This window comes from Pithys albifrons, chromosome 3, assembly GCF_047495875.1.
Source record: "Pithys albifrons albifrons isolate INPA30051 chromosome 3, PitAlb_v1, whole genome shotgun sequence".
Lineage (NCBI taxonomy): Eukaryota > Metazoa > Chordata > Aves > Passeriformes > Thamnophilidae > Pithys > Pithys albifrons.
Genome location: NC_092460.1, coordinates 30,370,005 through 30,391,792, shown reverse-complemented (window position 1 = coordinate 30,391,792; position 21,788 = coordinate 30,370,005). Strand labels below are relative to the sequence as shown.

The 21,788-nt window shown below is 36.8% G+C and overlaps 1 protein-coding gene across 2 annotated transcripts in view; it reads right to left on the bottom strand.

Annotated features, from left to right (window-relative positions):
* IPO8 (importin 8) overlaps window positions 1-21,788 on the bottom strand; it is a 53,106-nt gene that overhangs the window by 19,505 nt on the left and 11,813 nt on the right. For both annotated transcript variants that reach the window (XM_071551206.1, XM_071551207.1), the window contains exons 4-21: window positions 20,164-20,322; window positions 19,527-19,683; window positions 18,388-18,477; window positions 16,984-17,078; window positions 15,976-16,060; window positions 13,405-13,539; window positions 12,484-12,583; window positions 10,815-10,891; window positions 9,432-9,548; window positions 7,116-7,205; window positions 6,299-6,464; window positions 5,590-5,750; window positions 5,010-5,135; window positions 4,339-4,405; window positions 3,557-3,682; window positions 2,955-3,052; window positions 1,849-1,944; window positions 228-448 (exon numbers count right to left, since the gene is read on the bottom strand). In XM_071551206.1, coding sequence (XP_071407307.1) covers window positions 228-448; window positions 1,849-1,944; window positions 2,955-3,052; window positions 3,557-3,682; window positions 4,339-4,405; window positions 5,010-5,135; window positions 5,590-5,750; window positions 6,299-6,464; window positions 7,116-7,205; window positions 9,432-9,548; window positions 10,815-10,891; window positions 12,484-12,583; window positions 13,405-13,539; window positions 15,976-16,060; window positions 16,984-17,078; window positions 18,388-18,477; window positions 19,527-19,683; window positions 20,164-20,322 — 2,166 coding nt within the window. The remainder of the gene's footprint in view (window positions 1-227; window positions 449-1,848; window positions 1,945-2,954; window positions 3,053-3,556; window positions 3,683-4,338; window positions 4,406-5,009; window positions 5,136-5,589; window positions 5,751-6,298; window positions 6,465-7,115; window positions 7,206-9,431; window positions 9,549-10,814; window positions 10,892-12,483; window positions 12,584-13,404; window positions 13,540-15,975; window positions 16,061-16,983; window positions 17,079-18,387; window positions 18,478-19,526; window positions 19,684-20,163; window positions 20,323-21,788) is intronic.

Here is a 21,788-nt window from a genome sequence, read left to right as displayed (position 1 = left end):
AGGCTAAACAGTCAGTACCTCAATGGCAGAGTAATAAATATGCAAATAGATCATGCATAACTCACAGGGATTAAAATCAGTGTGGGATTCACTGGACAGAGTAATTTTAAAAATAATTTACAAAACACAGAACAGAAAATACATATTCAGTGTTTCAGATAAAAAATTAACAGGCTGACATCCCGCTGGTCAACTCTGAATACTGTGAAGAAAACCTCAATACTTGCCCAAAAAAACAGTCTGTGTCATTCATCCACTGGTTTATGAACTGTGCAGTGATGGGCTCAGGATTGTGTGGAAATCGGATGTTCTCCAAGGTGTGCAGAAGGAGGTCAGGATTGTAGTACAGTGCAGCTATGGCAACTTGGAGACACATGGTACGGAGCTCACTTGTTTTAACCCCTCTGGTTAATCGCTCCAGCACAGCCTCCACAAAGAGTGGAATACACTGGGCATAAAGAGGAGAAAAGAAAAGAAAAAAAGAAAAAAGAAGATAAAGAAGTCATTACACATGCGGCAGCAGAAAGTTTAAAACACCTTAATCAGAATTGTTGTCCAGAGTTAATCGAAAGCCAGGTATAAAAACCTAGGAACACATTCTATTCACTTCCAAGTGTAAAAGCATGTCAAGCCTCTGATCACATGCTTCTACATCTTACCCAAAACAGCTCTTCCCTGAGCTAAAAATCACAATGTTATTCTGGGAACAGAGGAGAATATTTGGGGCCGTTTGGTGGAATTTGTTCTAACATATATAAAAAAAGGTTTAGAACAGAACTCAAAGACATTCTCATCTTTAAATACCAATAACCAACAATTTCAAAACAGGCATTAAAAACTAAATTACCTGAATTTGTAGGAGAAGTTTTTCCTACTAAATTTAAAGTGATGTTAAAGTTCTCATAGAAGTTTTAAAATGAGTGAGTTTATTTAGAAAAAATCAAGCATGCACAAATTTCCAAACAATGAAATACACATCTGCTAGACACATATACATTTCAATGTGAAGATTTATACTTTATAAAAATTTGGGAAGTATTATGAAAGTTTTCATTTATGAGTTTCAATTTAGTGTGCAACCATTTTAATTCACAGAGTTGTACAGCTCAATTAAGCCTTCCACCACATAGTTACTTCAATGCAAATGCACTGAATTCACTTTAAACTCTTCCAGATTTCCTTTAAAAATAAAATCTTTCAGGGAACACTTTTATCTGCAATGACTTCAGATTTGCATTAGTAAAGTTATACTGGCTTCAGTCAAATGAACTGCAAATTTATCACTATAGTCCATGAACTACACGGTGGCAACTTCAAATACGGTATGTCAAAGCAATGTAGCCCTTAACAGAAAAAAGACCACTATCTAAAAGTGTGATCTAAGAAACTCTGAAAACTGTGATTGTGTTTTTCCCTGCAATCCCAATCCAGCCATGATAAAAAAATCTGCATTTCCAAATGTACTAAATGATGTAAAATGTGAAAAAATTCCTACTGCTTGAACAAACAACAGTAGTTGGATAAGTACAGTTAACCTCTCAGCCACAATAGTTTTAACTATGTGTGTTTTGCATCAAAAAGCAAATGCTATAAGGAGAAAGCAAAAAAAGACAATCCTGCACAACATACTATATCCTTATTGTTCAGTCTATATCCATTTTCTGGTCATGCCCATTAATATCTCATTTCAAAATCAAAAACAACCTAACAAACTCTCCTGAGCTCATTTACTTCTTTATGTTTTTCTCCCTGCTTTACATTTCACTCTAATTCCAGCTGTTTTTCTCAGGAATCTTGTGCAGATCACTAGAAACCAGTAAAAGGGAAAACCTGTTTGATATGTATCACCTGGTCAATGCCCCGTCCTTTGCACTGAAGAACAATAACTTCTAAGAGTTTTGCTGCGTGGCACTCTGCATCTTCTCCTGCATCTCCTGTTAGTACCTAACAACCAGAATAGAATGGCAATTTAATTCATCAGTATTAATCACCAGCAACACTGAAAGCAAGTGCTCCTGTACCTGCATGCATCACAAAGTCTCTACACAGCATATACATATCTATTCATGCTACATTCTGGGAGGAATTAAGTCACAGGACATACACAAGGATAAGTGGCTAAAGACAAATCTTAAAAAGTAAAAGCAATTGCTGCAATTCTTTAAGAATGTTATATTCTTTCTACATCCTCACCTTCCATTTTTGAAGAGAAATGTTATGTGTTAGGAATCATGGGTATTTTCCACATTGTTTCCACTTTTTCACTTCAATTCTAATAGTCACTGGCAGATCAACAGCCTGGCAAAGTGAAGTCCTATTTCTAGTCTAGTTTCTGCTTAAGAACAAGGTGTATGTAATCATTCTGTGTATAGGCACATACATGTGACACTGAATGGTTCATCTCAGTGCATTTCAACAGCATGGTCAGTGACAATCAAACCTGACAAAGAAGCAGAATTCTCAAAGACATTTGAATTCTCTGAGCTTCTTCAAAATCGGCAGGTAGTTAGATGCCTAACACTCCATGATGTTCCAAGTCAGAGAAGGACTGCAGGATGATCTCATACTTTATTATACTCAGTATAAAAGAGAAATATAAATGTAGGAAAAACTTCAAGTGAGTTTGCACCTTAGCTGACAACTAGTGAGTCCAACTGCAAGATGCACAACCTAAGGAAATCAGGCTTCATTAATTCCTCTCCTTACCAAAATAGCTGTTCATAGAAGAGAGTCAAGAGGAACAGCAACTTTCTCCCACACAGATTCGTGTATGTAATTTTTAAAAGGCATGTCACTTAAAAAGTGTGAAGGTGCTGTATGTGCTCAGAACTGAGGGGAGACCAAAATTCACTTAGTTGTGAAAAGTCTGGCCACCACCTGGCACGTTCAGGTCACTGCCAATCTGTGTGATGAAGTACCAGTGATAAGCACAACATAAGAATCAGAAGCCTTACCTTTTTACACATAGCATAAATGATTTCTAAATGCTTTGGGTTAGACAGTAAAGTATCAGTGTCAATGGTCACATAATTATGCAAGAGAGGCATCATATCTGCAGAAAAGAGAGAGCAAAAGAGAAAAAAGTCATTAACTAATCCCTGCAAGTGCTAACCAGTGAGGGTGTAGCCCTAAATGGAATTCATTGGCTTAGATTTTTGGATACAGTTGGAAATTCAAACTCTGCAAAAGTCTTTTCTAGAACAATTTTTCGTAAATTGCACCATGCAGGGTGCACTGTGAGAGAGGAGGAACTAGAATAGGACCACACATTAATTCATTAATTTTCAATTTCACATTAACTTTCAATATTGCAGCTTTCTTTGAGTTCAGGATCTCCTACAATAACTGATCACATTGACAGATTTGAACATGCTTCTCCTACTTAAATATGCTCCTGTTAAACTCCCACACAAAACAGACGGTCAGGACATGACTCAAATACATGATCATTTCAAACCAAGACACTGAATGGAAGCGACCCTTATTAAGGTGGGGTTTGGAGATGAATTCTCCAACAGTAGAAATGGAAACATCACTAGAACAGAAGTGATTGTACCTGCAAAGTATTCAAAGCAATCCTGCTGGAAAACCTCATACAGAACACCTAAAAGCTGCCACATCTGAGGTGAAATCATCTGGCAAGTTAAGCTGAAGGCCAAGGAGAGAATTTCTTCATAAAACTCTGTAAAAGAGAATCCATTTGAAGCAGAGTGCTTTAAAAAATAAATTTCACTTGCAAATACCTTGAACTCTGAAATCATATCCTGAGTCGTATAAGAACAAGCAGACAGCAATTAGAAACTAAATCATACATTAAAAAATAGTACAAATTGGAAAAGACTCTTTCAGACAGGCCTCATGTTGGCTACAGTCACAACAACATGCATAGTTTTCCACTATAAATACACACCAAAAAGGATGTCACCAGCACATTAAAGACAATGCTTCAAATCAATTTACTGAAAAATTACTTTATTTTCTCAGCCTTTGTTTTTTCTTAAAGGCCTTATCACAAAACTGTGTAAGTCTTTAGTGCAGGGTATTGATAAAGCAGGAATTTAATTGCAGATACAGTCCTTTAACATAGGGAGCTAGAACCATAACCAGAACTGCACCTTCTGCTTTTGCATCTGTCCTTCAAAATACAGCAAACAACCTGACTAATGTTAAAGAGGAGATCAGAAGAAACAAATTGTAACTGAAAATTAGTGACTTCTTTTCTTTACAGAAGCACACACGAAAAAGAGGAAATTCTGTTCTGGAAGAAAGCAATAATTAATTAACATGTTTTTATATTAAAAAATCATGTTTTTTCTAAAAATTATCTCTAACACATACCTATAACATGTTTCTGTAAAACAAGGCCAATGATCTGTAAACAAATGCTCTCAAGCTGTTGAGTGATCTGAAATAAAAACATAAAAGAGTTTATTAAAAAACAAAAATACAGCAATTTAATAAATGTAATTGACTAACTCAGTTTGAGAAAATCTTACAGAAAGGCTTTTATAATTTTTTAAATGCTGCACTACCAATCACAAGACTATCAAATAAGGTCTTATTGATGCAGAAAGAATCTTTTTTATGAAATGTAAACTTACACTGCACCACAATAGGGAGACCAATTCCTAGAAATACTATCCAAGAAGCTGCCTACAAACATGGGTCACCACTGTAACAAACTAGCCTTAGGTAAAACATTTCTCCCTAAAGTCTGTAATACAACCAGCCACTGTGAGGAAAATTAACCCTACCCCAGCCAAAATCAGCATGTTCTGAAGAAGTGTTTACTCAAATAAGGGCTAAGAATTTTATCCGCAGGAAGTTGTGAGCTGAACAATGAAGAAATCACAAAAGTAAACTGGGCTTTAAATTCAAATTTCTCAAGAGATTGCTTGGTACCATCCTGTTACAGTAGTCACATCAAGCAATGCAACAAACATTAAAGTGCTTGTTGTCACAAATAAAAGGCAAGAGAGAACAGGAGAAAAGTATGAAAGAAATCTCACCTCCTTGTGATCTTCCACAACTGTCAGGATTGTGTCAATTGTGTGCAAGATGCCCATGGCCATAACTGTTTTGTCCTCTACTTCCTCATATTCCTCACTCTGAAGTACTTTACCAAATATTTCAGCCTGTGAACAAAACCAACCAACTTGACATTCAAGAGCAAACTCACATTTCTAATTTGTCACGCAAAGCCAAGACAGCTAATGCAACAGCAGCAATGCCTTATCTGTAAGAGCTGTCAGCACTGAAAAATATGCTCCTTCCTTCTGAAAGGGGAACATAGAAAATTAAAATTGCCTTCTTTTTTTTCTCTTTTTAGAAGTCTGACTGTGTTAAATCCTTTAAAATGTTAAATGGTTAGAGCCTGGCTCATTAAAACCAGTGACAAAGTTCAGTATCTTTGAAAAACCTATTGGTTGGTTTTAAAGATGCTTCATGCAGAAAAAAACCCAAACAAATACTGTGACTACTACAGGTGGACCCTTATAAAGATTACTTCAAACAGTGTGCACTTCAAAGAAAGTTTCCCAAACTAGGCATGTGCTTTGACTGGAGTGTTGTTTTATTGTTGTCTCTTACCAGGTGCTGAGTCATGTCCACGGCGATTGTAGCCACTTCCTGGCTGTACTCACAGATCATCTTCTGGATTACATTGGTGAGATCATCATTCTCTGTCTCTCTCACGATGTGCAGGAGCTCCTGCATAACTGGCCTCACATAAGGCTTCACATACTCCTTGGCTAAAAAAACCCAAGTGAAACCAGGTGCAGTCAACTGTACACAGTGTCTCAAAACTACCAGGTAACTGACTGCTCTTGAACAAAACAGTTTTTTAAATCTGAATTCATTACATAAATAAAAAAGCCAAAAAACATATCCAAGGCACTTCTATAGTTCATAACTAGCAAACCAAGTGAATCAATTGTACAACACTGAAACATCATCTACAGCTAAAATCCAGTTTTGAGGGAATACCTGCCCTCACATATAAGCACTATTCATTCTTAAACATGCACACAAAGACAGGTAACATTTACTTTACTAAAAAAAACATGCTAATCTAACTTCTTTTGTGCAGAGACTTGCTGTACAAAATAGAAGTCATAATTCTGGGATATATACAGTAACTAATGAGCAAGTGAAGCTGTCTACACATGATGAAATGTTCTTAAATCTACGTTTCTAAATGGTAGAAATGTTTATATAAATCTGCATCAACCTCCTCATCTCTACAAAAAAAAAAAATCAATAAATCAGTGTATACAGCTGATAAATCACTGTCACATACCTTGTTCTTGGTTGCTTATTAAGGTCTGAAGGGCTATGGCTGCTTCTACTTTGACGGGCATTTCCTTATCATCAATCAGGCTCTTCTTTGTCAACTCTACTGCATTCCTCAAGTTTAACTCATTGTGAAATTTCAAAGCACTGAATGAATGAAGTACCCAACAAGACTGCAAGAAATCAGAAAAGCAAGTTAGGGGTTATTGCAATTTTAAGCCTTTTTTTAAGTGATTCAAAAACAACACTATCTGTTTCTGTGTATTGCTTATTTCCCCCCTTAATTATTGTGTATTCATACATTAAATTTAACAGGTTTTGCACTCAAGCAGTTCTCTGTTATGCTTTCCCAAATTACAAGAAATTCAATATACACATAATTGGCATTCATAGCTTTGCTCCTTCTGGGGGAAAAATTAAAGAAAATTAACTGTTTGTTTATGGCTGAGATCAGCACTTGGGGATTTTCTTCAAGCTAAACTCAAAGTGACATTATGCAATCTGTGGAAATTCTACCTATTCTTCACAGGCTTTCAACTACTCTAATTACTAAGATCTGCTAACAAAAAATGGCCACAGTCACTACTCAAATTGTCAAGTTTGAATTAAGAGGTAAATAGTAATACAACACAGACTTTCCATCAATTGATTTAACTGAAAAATCATTTTTTAAATCAAAATTATTAAAAAATACTGCACAATAGTTTTATTTTAAATTTTACTATATTTTTGCTTTATTTCTTCCATTAACATTCAGAATGAAATCAACCTGCACAGGAAGGAATCATGCCAAATACTGAAATTGATAAAACAGCTGAACTTACTCTAGCTCTGAGGTACCCCAGGTTAGACATGAACAAGGGAAACACATGGTTCTGTAACATCAGCTCCATTTGATCTTTGAAGACACTCTTCTGTTGGTGTAAGCAAAAATTAATTTTGGAGACCATTCATTTTACATACTTCATTCTAGCCAGTAATCCATTTCAACCATCAACCATGGGAAATACAACAATGTGTCTGTGTAATACAAGTATTCTCTCACAAAGAGATCTGAATTCCTTGAGCAGAACAAACTCATAAGCACAGCAAGTTCAAAGCCAGCTAAGTGAAAGAACTGTAAATATATAATATTCAACTCTACATTATTCATTAAGATACTGTAAACAGGAATTTTCATTTTAAGGCAATTGATTCTAGCTGATTTCTCCCAAAAACTATTCAGGATAAATAACCTGGTAATTCCATTCTTTCTACAAAGGAGTACATACATACCTGAAGACAAATATAAGCTTTGTATGAAAGAGATCTGAGTTTCAAATGAGCTACTGTTATTGTAAGCATCAAAACTAATTATTTTGCAGACTACAACAACAACAAATCACATCTTTTTCATGTTTATTAATGGACAAAGATAATTCCTTTGTGATAGAAATCTTAGTTTGATGAGAGTTATCCTTCATTATTTCAACCTTGGCAAATCCCAAGATATTCACAGGGAGCTAGAGCTACCAGTATGGAGATTTGGGATTTTCCTTCAAGCCCCAGAACACTAGAAAAGATGCATGCTGGGGACTGTGTTACCATCTAAATGAATGATTCACTGGCTAAGATAGGAAGAGGGTGAAATGGGATATTCAGTACAACATGTATCTTAGGTGATCAGACTTTGTTTTACCAATGCATAGGTAATTTTTTCCCACACTGATTCCCCAAACCATCACAGAGGCAGACAAAGACTCGAGCAGAGGAAAAACAGAGAGAAGGGAAAAGAATTTTCCCTTATGCACACAGGTCAGAGGTTTGCAGGCATTAGACTTGGAGTTGTGTGAAGAGCCAAGTGGCCAAGGCAGGGTCACTGTGCCCAGGAGCTCCTTACAATCTGTATCACAGTCAACTCAGCAACCAGGAAGCACTTACAAATCCAGTATTTTATGCAGAAATAGCTGGTGGAATTTTTCAACATGCCAAATTCCAAACACAAGAACTCAGATTTGAAAGGCATCTGCAGTGTTTGAGGATTATTACGCTTATATAAAGAATATTATAGCCTTATATTTCAAGACTGAAAATTTCAAATAGGAGTAGAATACTGGAATAAATTCCTTTTTTTTCCCTCAGGACAGAGACAAATAGCATTAGAAACCCCCAGTCAATGTGAAAGTCTCACAAACAGTATCTTCCTCTTTCAGTGTTATACTCCAGCATGAGGGAGGGCATTTGCAATCCAATATATTCTACAAAAATTCTGTAGAAGTTACTGATATTTCAGGATTTAAGATCAGATCATAGATTGGTAAATTCGTAAAAAACCAAATGGCTTAAAAAAACATGTTGGCAAGATCCTGCACAAATCAAAAACTCGCATAAAATATAATGAACTACTTCTAAAAAGAAGCCTCCAGCACGAGGTTACCATTCCCATGCTAAAACTGGTAACGTTTTGGTAATTACTTTTGACATGGAACAAAAGGGCATACTTTGGACTCCACCGTCTACAAAAGCACAAGGGAAACTGTAACCAATGTTAATTAGAGAGCAATAGTGTAGATTAAATTTGTATTCAGATTCCAGAAAAACAGTCAAAATTCTGGCGATGTCTATAAAAAAAAAAGGAGGAAGGCTCTGTGTTCTTTCCAGTTATTTTCAGAACTCCCAACTGGCTGATGAAATAAGTCTTAAAGCCACATATTGCAGAGTAAGAAAGTTGGAAAGCCAGACAAAACATTCCTGCAAACCTTTTTCTGGAACCAGAAGAAGCCCACAACAGTGCAGGCTGTTGGGGAATTTCATAAAGAATGACAGGCAATGTTACTGATGAAATGCATGTTTGCTTTTTTAACACTTCCATTTTAGTAGTAAAGCAGAAGAGGATCAAGGGACTGTTCTATACCAAACACAGGTTTGGAAAAACTTAGGAAAAAAAATCTGTGTATAAAATGGGAATATAAAAACTAGGAAAGACTGCTAATATTTTTAAATAAACAATCCCTCATATTCTGATTGACAGTGTAATCCCTCTATGGACTTCATAAATACAGCTAAAGGACTAGGTATACTTTATAAACTAAGACTTTTTTATTTTCAATCACCACTGATAGTAAAAATTGCAAATCTTTTTCAATTCTTTACCCACTTACCTTCAGCAAAATATCTGCTAGGGATCCTATAACGTGCAAAGCTCCGTCTTTTTTCCTTGGATCAATGTTTGGCTCTGTCAGAATCTGGTAGCAATAGGCCATCATTTTTGGTAACACCTAAGCAGGACAGGAAACACACCATTTCCTTTTGTCAAATTATTTTAATAGCATTGTTTAAGTTAAAATATTCATATGACAATTTTAAGAAATTTTATCTTGGTCAAAGCAACTGTGAGGTGCTATGTGTAGCATCTTTCTGTAGTTAGAATGTAGAAGGTTCTTTCTTCAACTGTTTGGCCAAACTTGACAAAATTAATCTCCTTGAAATTTCATATTACTACTAGTAAATAAGGGGATTTTGTTATTGTCCTGAGACAAATCAAAAAAGGTGATGGAAAAGCAAAGGGCTCAAACTGTATCTCCCTTTTTTTTTGGACTTTGACTTCTTTTCCAGCTTGTCTCCCAAACATATATTAAATAAACACATATGTGACCCCATATATGTATGAAGATACATATATACTCAAGAAGAGTGGACTAAAACCTCATAAACCTGATTTGATCTACTGATTTTGACAGTAGTTTCTAAAGTTGATTAGACTTATAGAGGTTTCTTAGCAAAACCAACTGTGAATATAATTTCCAGACCCATTATGTCCTTATGAAATGTTGATGGTCTCAATACCAGTTATGAAAATAAGAATGAAGGTCAGTGGACAAGAACTGTTTTGACAGTAAAAAAGTAGAATGGTCACATTCCACCTGATGTAATGACCATGTTCTTCTTTGAAAATCCACATGGACATGAAGCTCTATATTGACTGGATGTTAAAATGGTGCCCAGAAAAAAACCTGCCAGTTCATCAGGTGACACATCCTTTCCAGGCCCTGCCCAGGTACTTTTGCACAGATCACTGTATGTATAGAAAGTTCCACAGAACAGTTATGTCCTCATTTTTTAAAGAGTAACTGCATGAAATGGGTTTTGCTCTTGCTAACTTCATTGCTGCCAACGGGATTTTAAATAGCATCAGTGAAAATTAATAAGGATCATGTTCACTTTTCCCTCTGCTACAGTTTGTGACATTCAGAGCAGCCATGACAGAGGCTGTTTGTAAACTTGGGAAAATCTATTCCAGTACATCTATTTCAACTCAATTTGTATCTGACAGATTAATTTTAAAGCTGCAAGATGAATTCATTTATTTAAATATATACACACATATTTTAATTCTCCCAAAATTGATAGCACTCAGACAGGAAACATTTGACTACATATCATTGAGTAGATTTTTCAATACTAACTTCCTGTAGCATCTTCAAGTTTAAGGTAAAAATAACTTTATAAGGAAAATTAAAATAAATAAAAGTCCAGTTTCATACCTCTTTTCTTTTCTTTGCAGCAGTATAAAGGAGATTCTGTGCTGCTGTGGTAGTGGATGCGTAATCCTCAAATACATCTAAAAAAATTGGGGGGGATAAAAGCATAACAAAAAAGTTTTCTGAATGATGAATTTTTTATAGATCATCTTGGTTTTGGGGTATCACAAATTCAGGGAGAATATGCAACCTCAAAACTACTGACATGGTTACATTCACTTCATGGTTAGAGTCACACCCAAGCTTATGTCACATAACTTACACAAGCATTTACTTCTTGTCTTCCAAATCTATTGCCACTCATCACTCCCTTTATTAAGAACACATTATTTATTCATTAACTCTTTTGAGACCCTGTATAGAAGGGTTGAAAAATCCTGTCCCTTTTCTTCAATTATAACCCCTACAGAAAGAACAACAGCACATTCCAGTACCATCTGTATACCATAAGCACACATTTTTGGCTTGATTTTATTAAAACCTCATGGGAAACGTTATGTAGGTAAAAACTACTTGGATCTCGGGTAGTTAGTTCTATATCTGCTGAAAGTTGAAGCTTTTTAGCTTCATTCATTACAAGTAAACATCCTTTAGTCATATTGAGAATCTAATTTGTATCTTGGAAAAAAAATCTGTGCTGCAAACGTGTTCTAATCCAAACATCCCTACATAGACGAAATTAAACTGAAAGATCTAAAAATGTTATCTTGAAATGTGACTAAAATTACACAGTAACTTCCTGAAAACTTCGAGATAAACATCAAGAAATGCTACCAGACTACTGGAATTCTTGTTCCAAACCCAGAAGTGCCTCACTAAACTTTTATTTAAAGTACTTTGATACTTGGGCAGTTTTTTACCTTCCATGATGCAATTTAAATCTGCATTTTACTGCCTCAGCTACATATAAAAATAAGATTGACTACTTACAAAGGAAGAACTGAATTCACACACCAAAAATCAGTGATGTATTTGTACACCAGTGATCAACACTATCTTGTAATTAATTTGTTGCATAACAACTCTCCAAGCTTTTTTAATTACTCTATGAATATTTAAATTCTGTTTTCATATATGCTAGTCCCATATCAACCAATTAAAAATTCCCAAATGCTGCATCTAAAGCTCTGTGGTGCCTGGTTTGCAGGAGTTTTCCAACTAAAACCGGTCTATTTTGAAAGAACCCTTCCCTTTTTCAATGACATGACCCTTTTAATAAAGGTAATTATTCATAAGATGGCCCTATCTGATATTCCTAAGATTTTGCAATGTATTTTTTGCAAGAACACATAAATATAATTGTCTTACAATTTGGCAATAATAATTGGCAAAAAAGTACTGAAAGCATTGACAATTTTCAATAGGGAAAGAGCAAGTCAGGCCTCTTCTGGTCAAAGTGAGAGCTGCAAGAACTTGCAGACAACTGGCACATCTGCAATTCAGGGTTCTGAAACTGGCATTAACAAGAGAGCAAGCCAGTCTATTTGGGCTGCTCTGAGCACATGGGAATTAGAAAAAAATGTTGAGAGAAGCATTTAAAGCTACCACCCAAATGACCCAAAATCACTTGATCTGGCACCTGCTTTTAATTACAGACTGGTAAGATTTTGTTTTCTTCTTCCTGTTGTTCAGGACACTGGTGGTGAAGACAGAGACAATAACGCTAAATTACCAAATTTCATGCGGATATATTCATAGGGATCCTCTTGCCAGAGCTCTTCATCCTCATCTTTGTAGCACATTAGAGAGAATATCACCTCTTCTGTTATACTCTAATTTTAGAAAAGTCAAATACATATAATTACACATAAAGTCAAATTCCAGCACAGCTTCCCTCTACCATACACTAATTCGCTACTTACTTTTCAGAAGAGCAAAATTCCTTTAAGTAGTGCTCTTTTGTCTAGCAGAAATAAACTTTGAGTATTACAGGTAGTAACAACCCCGGACAGCAGCAGTAATTATATAATCTATCTTTATAACCATACAGTACCACACACAAAATATACTTCAGGACATAGTCTATAAACAGCAGAGTATTGAATTCTACAGAAGGATCTCACCAATGCAATAGTTAACATGAGAATGGATTTCAGAGTCCTTTCTCGTAACAGTCATAGAATTAACTGGCTACAACAGGGGAGCTTATGATATGAAAAAGTAAGAGCATGAAAATCACTTTTCATTTGTTCAAGTTCACTTATAAAACACATCCTTAAAACAGAGTTCAGCTCCTCTTAGGTCAGCGTTTAGTTTGTGCACTATCTTTGCACTACAGTAAATATGAGAATTTCCAAAATCTACATATAATAACAATTAATAAAAGGCAGAATAGTATGACTGTCTAGCAGACTTCTAAAATATAAAAGAACTTATGGAATAGAACCTTTGATTAAGTTAACAGTATCTGCAATAAAAGCTGGTCATAATACTGAAAAAAAACAACCACATTCATGTAGAAATGCTTTCTTTTTCCAGATCAGTTGCTGAATGATTCATGAAACCTTGTATAAAACTGCAAAACTTGGGGGGCTGGGGTTTTTTAATCATTCTGATGACATGTGGTGTTTATGACTGGGTTTTATGCACTGACCTGTATGTGTGGCTTCATTTGCTTCCATGTTACAGAGTGAATAATCCCTTGGTTCAGGTAATTTAACGTTTGCTGAAGAACACGAGGTGCAACATAATCTTTTTGTCTGTACTGGTCTAAGATTCTTAATAGAACCTAAAGAAATGACAAATTGGTATTTTAAAATTAAGATGAAAAATTATATCTTATGCATAGACATGCACTGCATCTCCCCAGTGAATATACATGAACAGATAAATCAGTTTTATAGCAGAGGTTCCAGTATTAGAAATCATTATTATGCCTTTCATCTAAAAATCATAAATCATTTAAATATCAATGTTCTAATTCTGCAAACACTTATGTACATGCCCACCTTTACTACTAGCCCTACCATGCAATCATTTGTGATTACAAATTAATTATATATTTCAATATTCACAGGCTCACAGTTTACAGAGGCCTCAGAAAAAACTGGAACAGATAAGGAAAAAGCAGTGAGATTTTCAAATTGGTGGCTTTTACATCTGCTAAGTGGTGTCCGAGTTCATATTTAAGGACAAACTCCTAAAGAAGACAAATTACTTTGAAAGAACAGTGGTAAGAATAGAAATCCTACACTAGGAAAGAAAAATAGGTTCACCTAAATCTGTGAATCAGAAGAGATGCAAACCCTTTAACTTCAATTACTTGTTGTAACCATCAGACAGTGTCACCCAGCGGGCTAGTACAAGCTCTATCACATAAAGCTTCCTCAGCATAAAGATTTGCTCTTCCAAGAAAACTCCACAATATAAAGCCACTAATCTGCACTAATGGCAGATGAACTATTAGTAGGTGTAAAGAATTGGCATGTAAATGAATAAGAATAAAAATCAAGGGCAAAGCGTTACAAAATATTGAGTGATGTACTTCCAGCAGAACAATTCTGCTTCATAGTTTTTCAGCATATTTTAATTAATTTTATTTTGAATACAGCTTCTTCCTTAGGAACACTGAGTCTGATCTTAAGCCTTTCATATGACATGTTCCTTGGACAAGAATTGTCTCTATCTTATACAGACTCAAACACAATGTCAGCACTTAACAATGGAAGAATAAGTAACAAAGGCTGAGTAATGTTACAGTCACAACAGAATTCTTACTAACTCTGCAAGGAAATGTGACAAATCACCATTTAAGAGTCAGAAACTGAAGAAATGTGCCGATCATTCAGTACATTTATCTTGAAAGCTGAACTGTCCCTTCTGTAAGACAGCTTAATACCTTAACGAACTTTAGGCATTTCTAATAACTGCCCACGGGAGTCTGTTTTTCTGCTCGGCAGTTGAACATTGCAAGGAATTTAGAATAGATATCAGACTCTTTCCCTTTTCATTTAATTTACAGCCTTGCCACAACCATTCCTCTCACATGGATAAACTATTCTGTTGTCAAACCGGATGGAGGAAAGTAATTTTGTTCTGCAGACAATCCTGCTGTTTTGAAATCTAGTTTAACTTTGACTTGAAGTGACAACAGCCTGGCACTCTGCATCAAAGACACCACAAATTTAAACTGTAAGATGCCATGTCAGGGATATTTCAACTGGCAGCATGCAAAGGAGCCACATATTCTGGAAATATGAATTATTCAAACACTTGTCACTTGAAAAAGTGCATTCCTGGGTGTTTCTCAAGGTTCACAGGCCTAAGAGAATCAGGAGCAGGAGACAGCCCTGCACTCTCTTGGCTTCTTAGTGGTTTGTTTGGAATATGTAACTCAAAAGTGTGGACAGTCAGAGCTTTAGTGAGGCAAAAGCCTGGGAACTACCACTCCCAATCATCCAGCATATGGCAGGATGAATCAGAAACAGGAACTGGGCCAAAACCATCTGAGCCTGGGAGCCAGAGCTCCCACAGCTTCCAAGTACCCAGTATCTATAGCTGTTCTACCACATTAGGGAGATGCTGGAAACCCACCGGGTCCCAGAGCTGAGCTGGCCAACAAACATGGAAAACTCAGAAAGAATTGCTTCTCTTCTGTGCAGCCATAACAGAACTGAACTGTCTTCAAACACCACGTTATCACAAATAATGAGCATTCCTCAACAAAATTAATTGCCTTGCAAACTGGGAGTTTATGCTGTATTTTCATATAACATGCTTTCCAGGCATAAAATAAATTCCATTGCTGTTCTCCAGATATCTTTAGTCTGTATCTTCCTGAAATAAAACAGTACTACCAGATCACTGTGCCTAAGGTGTTTACAGCAAAAGCACTTAATAAAAACTGGCCTGAAAATACACCCTTCTATGAAGTGAGCCTTCTGCATCAAAAGTTCTTCCCTCAGCTATATCAAGAACGCTTAACTAATGCTGATAACAGCATTTTATCAGCATTTTCCTGCAGAGATTTTTGAATTGCTGAAAATTTGTGTTATTATACCTCAGTTGCATGGCACTGAGTTCTAAAGAACTTCTCAATCCCTAAAAGCACAACCTGTCCAACTCCTTTCATTTTTGTTTAATGAACTTTGATACAAGCACACTGATAAAGGTAATATAGTTCTTCAGTCGAAATGATGCAATTCATAACATGTACTGTGCTTACCTGTTGTATGCCCACGGCATAGGTTTTTAAAAAGAAGTCTGAGAATTCAAAGTATTCTTTAGTTACATTTCCAGGACTTCCATACCTTTAGAAAGAAAAGGACAGAGGTATTTACATTGTAAGAAGTCTACGTCAGGAAAACCCAGTACTTTCTAAACCACCACGGGCCCTGCATCAGCAAACAAAACCTTTTCCACAGGTCCTTCTATGCCATCATTTCCCTTACAATACCCTGCTACCCTTTTCTTTTCTGAAATTATCATAAGGTAAAGTATTGTATGGATGTATGGCCAGACTTTGTGAATGAAGATTTGGGAAGGGCTCTCCCCATGCGGGTGAGCCCTTCCAGCCTGCGCAGTGGATTTTTCAGGTGAGGCACAGCGTGCGCACAACTGGCCCCACCGTTTAAGTCCCAAGGTCCATTTGCCACGGCTGAGTGAGCTTGGACAGTGACAGGGAAGTCCTCAGGACTGTCACAGCACCCGGTACTAACCGGGGCTGACCCTGCTGAGCATTCAAGATCTGATGGGATGGGATGGCAGGGAGGCTTTAACTGCCAGGGGATGGTCCCTACTGAGACTCGAACTCAGGTCCTTGGGATTCGGAGTCCAGAGTGCTGTCCTTTACATCACGGGACTGTCCTACGTAAAATATTATAGTCAAGTAAATATCGCTGACTTTTTGTCACAAGCTCTGTAACTTCCACATTTATAAATTTCTTTTCAAATTTTCCTCTGCCTTTATATTTGAGAATATAAACACTTGTACCTGGATGTACTAAAATAGAGAGATTGATTTCCTGTGGAGTGAGTTTCTTGCCATCTTAGAGAGTCAAATCATTTCACTAAGAGCTCAGAACGGGGACTTGCCAGTGCAAGCAGAGGACAACAGCAGGAAAACCTCTTGAGTGACCATGTGCTGTTACATTGATTAAACTGCCTTGTCTCATTGCACTTCAATTAGAGGCAAGATTTGTAACCCAAACTCAGGTTTTAATCAGTTTGTTACCGTTCAAAGAGACGAGCCACAATGTGCAAAGCCCACTTCTTGCATTTCCACCACACCAGCTCCGGCCTATCATCTTCATCAATTTGCAAAGTCTCCTACAAACAAATACATTTGGTTTAAATCAGCCATGTGATTTGTTGAGAACAACTCTTCTTTAAACATTCTTGCTGAGTAAACCAATATAAACACACAGTATGGACTAAAGCTTTGGTTCTGTCAACAATTATTTAACATCCAGAAGCTCTCAATTATCCTTATTAGGCACTACAATGTATACGTGCAACACCTGCACAGTGCCTGTACTTTACTTTTCAAAATTATGCATATTTAAAGAAAGCAAACTCTCAGATATAATTGAATACTACATACACTCTGGCTTAAAAATTAAGCAGGAATCTAACCCCTCCAAATATACACATTCTAACAATACATAATAAGGCAAAAGCTATTACAAGAAAGGTAAGGTTGTAAAATAAATTCCTAGAAATCTGAGTTAATGCCAGTTAATGTTGTACACACATGAACAAGAATTAATTACACTTTGTAATGGTTTGACCCATGGCTAACTCAGTAACCATTGTATCTAAGGAAGTTACAAGTATTCCACACATGTCTTCCAGGTAGCAGTGGAGGGAGTGGTTTGCTCTCTTTTCTCTTGGCCGAGGAGCTGGTGGGAGGTGGTTGGAGTCTGGTCCCTCCGGTTCTTGGTGGTTCTCCTGTCCTGGGTGAGATTGTTTCATTCTTGTTCCCCTTCCTTGAGGTTTTTAATTGTGTTTGTTTTGATTCATTCGATTTCTTTAGGTTGGGTTGGTGTCTTCCCTATTTTCTGGCTAATCAGTCCCCTTTTTTGCCTTCCCCTTTCCCATGGGGGTGGGATTCTATGTACTGTGTATACAGTGTGGTTTGTGAATGTTAGAAAATATAATTTATTCTTTTTAGTCAGTTCAGTTTCTTTAGAGTGCGTTTCTTTTCAGTGGTTTTTTCTTTCCTTTGCTGGGAAAGTTCTGGGAGGGGGAAGGGGGGCCAGTCCAGGGTTGGCAACAGCTAGGCCAGACCTGCGACACAATTTTTAGTTTGTTCTTTTGAGAAATATGAAGCATGGATTAAAGAAAAAGAACAGAGACAAATGATGGATTTGTGATGAGCTTTTGAGTCTCACTTGAGAGAAACTTGGAAACTTCCAAAACATTTCATGATGGAGTTTACGTGGTTTCTCTACCTCAGACAATGAAATTTGGACATCTTACATGACTTTCCTGCAATTCTGTCAGAACCACCACTTATTCCAAGGTCAAGAACCTTAAATATGTATCTTCAAAAAAGAACACTCAGGAAATGCTACACTGACTGTTCCTTAAATGCCAACACACAAGTATCAGAGGTCTTCATACAACCAGAACTTACCAGAGGTACATTTCTATCAATGATAGTCCTGAAGATCTCCATCCACTGGGTCATAGTCTGGTTATTCACCAACTGGAGTGGCAGGGCATACTGAAATAAAAAAACAAACAACACGGGTATGAAATACTACTTTTCTCTGTAAAAGGTAGATCTTTCCACAAGTAGTCATATTCTGAGGAAGATGAGGTTTTAAGGAAAATTAAAACTAATTAGGTTAGATATCACTACTAGTCTAATTGCATTCTCCTTGGTACAATTTACAGCAGAATCTCTGAGCAGACAATTTGAGGAAAGTTCCTTGGTCTGAGAACTTGCCAACTCTCTTTTTACCTTTCTCTTCTTCGTAACAGCCCAGCTACCTTTCAGGGGCTCAGTAGTGTCTGTATTACAGGGTTTGGGCAAATCAACAGCATTTCAGCAAGCAAAATGTACTTATGCCTACCTAGCTACTCTCTAGTAAATCTTACTTCTCTACAAAATCCAAACCAAAGTGACAATATTCAGGCAAGTTATGGAAAATAAAAATAGGATCTTGATATCTTTTTAAACCTCCCCCTATATAATAACAAAGTATTTTAGCTTTTTAAAACCCCAGTAAGAATTTTTAGGCTGTTCCTTATGTAGGATCTGGTTTTGTTTCTGATTCTCTAAAAGTACTCTCCCACCAAGTTCATCCCCATAAAGGCCAAACTCATCTCTCTAAAATGCATGCTCTTCAAAAAACATTATCTGTCCAATCTTCAGAAGATAATGAGAAGTGCCACCTACTGAAGTGCAGTAATTGACAATTACACTGATATATCCATTACTGACACTTTCAGAGGCCAACCACACAGTGTAGATATCTATACAGTTCGTATCAGGTTATGTGTCATTTCATGAAAATAGGAACATTTCCCCAGTATGATCACAGATAGAATGTGCAGAAGTATCTAACACTTTAAAAATTTAGTCTGGAAGATCATGTGACAAGTTTTTAAGTAGCAAAATCAATAAATATCATATTTTTATAAAAACTGTTTACTGTACATGAATTTGCCCATCCAAATGGATATTCAATCGCACCCCTGAGTGTACTGAAAGGAGTCACTGTGCACAGCAAAGTTAAAGTTTTGGTTTTCCTCTACACAGATGCCAACCTGAACAAGAGCATAGAAGATTTTTAAGATTTGTTTCTGGAGCAGTACAGAGTAATGGGAGTTATCAGGCAGAAGCTGGATCATCTGCTGCTGAATCCGAGGCAAAAATATTTGCATTGCTGCTATAAGAGGATCTCGCTCCTCTGCTTTTTTGTATCTGCAAAGGAAACAAAAACGTTGGTCCAGGATCTACACACTGGAGATTCTAATGCCCATTCCCAACCAGCAATTTAATTTCTGTATGCTAAAAATAAAAACAAACCCCAAAAACAACTAAAAAAAAGAATATCCAGCATTTTGCTGATTCAGTCTCCCTTCCTCTAGCCCCCATCTCAACAACATAAGGAATTTTTTACAGAAAGGTTAAATCAGATCGAAAGTACAAGGCCTCAAGAAAAAAATGTCAGTAAATTAATACAGATTATTCCTGACATCTCTGCTTTCAACTCACTGATGATATAAAGATGATGAATATTTTTCATTTATTTACGGGAAAGGAAGCATATGATAATTATTAATTCCAATTTTCTACCTGAATTCCTTGTGCAACTGCCAGTGCTCTTTCAAGAAAGTCATTTCAGTAACCAGCTGAGACTAAAAGCACCAATTCCTCACCTACTGATGGACATCAACTTACTCATAAGTCTTCACCAGCTGATACAGGCACAGGAGGCTCCCAAGCCAACTCCCACTGTTTGGAGACTGCAAGTAGTAACCTATCTTGTCCACCACAGCTGTCCAATGGCCAGGAAAGTCATGCTTGATGATGGCACGGAGGCACATTGTCAGCTGGGCTCTGCCGCAGGAGGGAAAAACAAATACATTGTAAGTTCATGGTACAGTGTTTCAAATTACAGGACAGATCTCAAATCTTGGATTATTGGCCACAATGCATATGTTATGTCCTAAGTATATATATTGTGACAGCACTGGAAGAGTTCTGGGAAGTGGCAGAGGAAAAGCAAAAAAAAATCCCAGGGGATTTAAGGAAGAAACTGATTTCAGAACATTTTAGCTACTGCCTTCTCTCCCTACTCCCTCTCCACATGCATGAGGCAATATTTTAAAAGAATTAATTGCTCATGAAACCAACTAGCTTTGTACTTTAAAAATGGATGTTTGTACTTGCTTATAAGGCTGAAAGCAACCACAAAAACACAAATTTGTATGTTGGTATTAAACAATAATGGCCAAGATTCCAAGCCACAGATTCCTCAAGAAATTACAATTTTCCTGGGATCTTCTAGAGCAGCACTTTCTCAACCTCCAAAGCACACAGCAGAGCCAGTTAAGTAAAAACATCTTACCATTCCTCTCCTTCCAAACACTTTTAGATGCCACTCACCATGGTGAGGCAGGACAGGATTGTTAATTGACTCACGTGAGGTGTCACTAAAAAAGCTGAGCAGCCCTGAATTAGAAGCTGTAAATACTCTTGGCTTTGCTAAGAAATGAAAAATATTTTCTGTATATTCTATATTTAGTTTTTCTTGGGTATCCTCTTGCAGTCCATTACTTAAGGAGCCACTATTGTAAAATAGTTCAATATGGGGCCCTACACCTACTAATCCTTTTAGATTTGTACAAACTTATCTTCCCCCTCCAGCATTTGAAGTTTGTGTTTGTTGCTGATTTGGTTCCTCATCCCCTCTTATTCTCACAAGCAAACCACAGAAAACACCAGCATTAAAATATCAGACCAGTACCAGTAAAATTCCTTTGACTTTTTTAACCTTTAACAAATCTACAAGTTTTTCCAGTATTTAAAACCCCTGTACTTTATTCCAGGTGATTGTCCCAGCGTTTTCAATACTGCTTTTAGATGGAGATTGTCATTGTAATGCCAGGACATTTTAAATATCAGGTCAGGAAACGATGCCTGAGCTAGCTTGCAAAAAAGTCTTCAAACACCCATTATTTTGTGTTCCTTTGTATCAACTCAGCCTTGGTATTTATGACATGATGGCAGTGGAAACTAAGTGCCTTTGCCTCATTATTACAGAAACAACAAGCGCTTCCTTCCCTCGTAGCACAACTTTGGCAAGGAGTCCCCATCTCTTAGCAGAGACACCAATCATCTGTGCCAGGGCACGGTAGAAAAGCTGAACTGGAAAAGATGATTTAGCTCATTTTCTTGTCTCTGCACAGGCCCATTTATACCCTAAGCATTCCTGGCAGGTGTTTGTGTAATCTATTCATAAAGACCTCCAGTGACAGCAGTGCTATTGCAGTCTAATGCATCCTAGTGTATCCTTATATTTT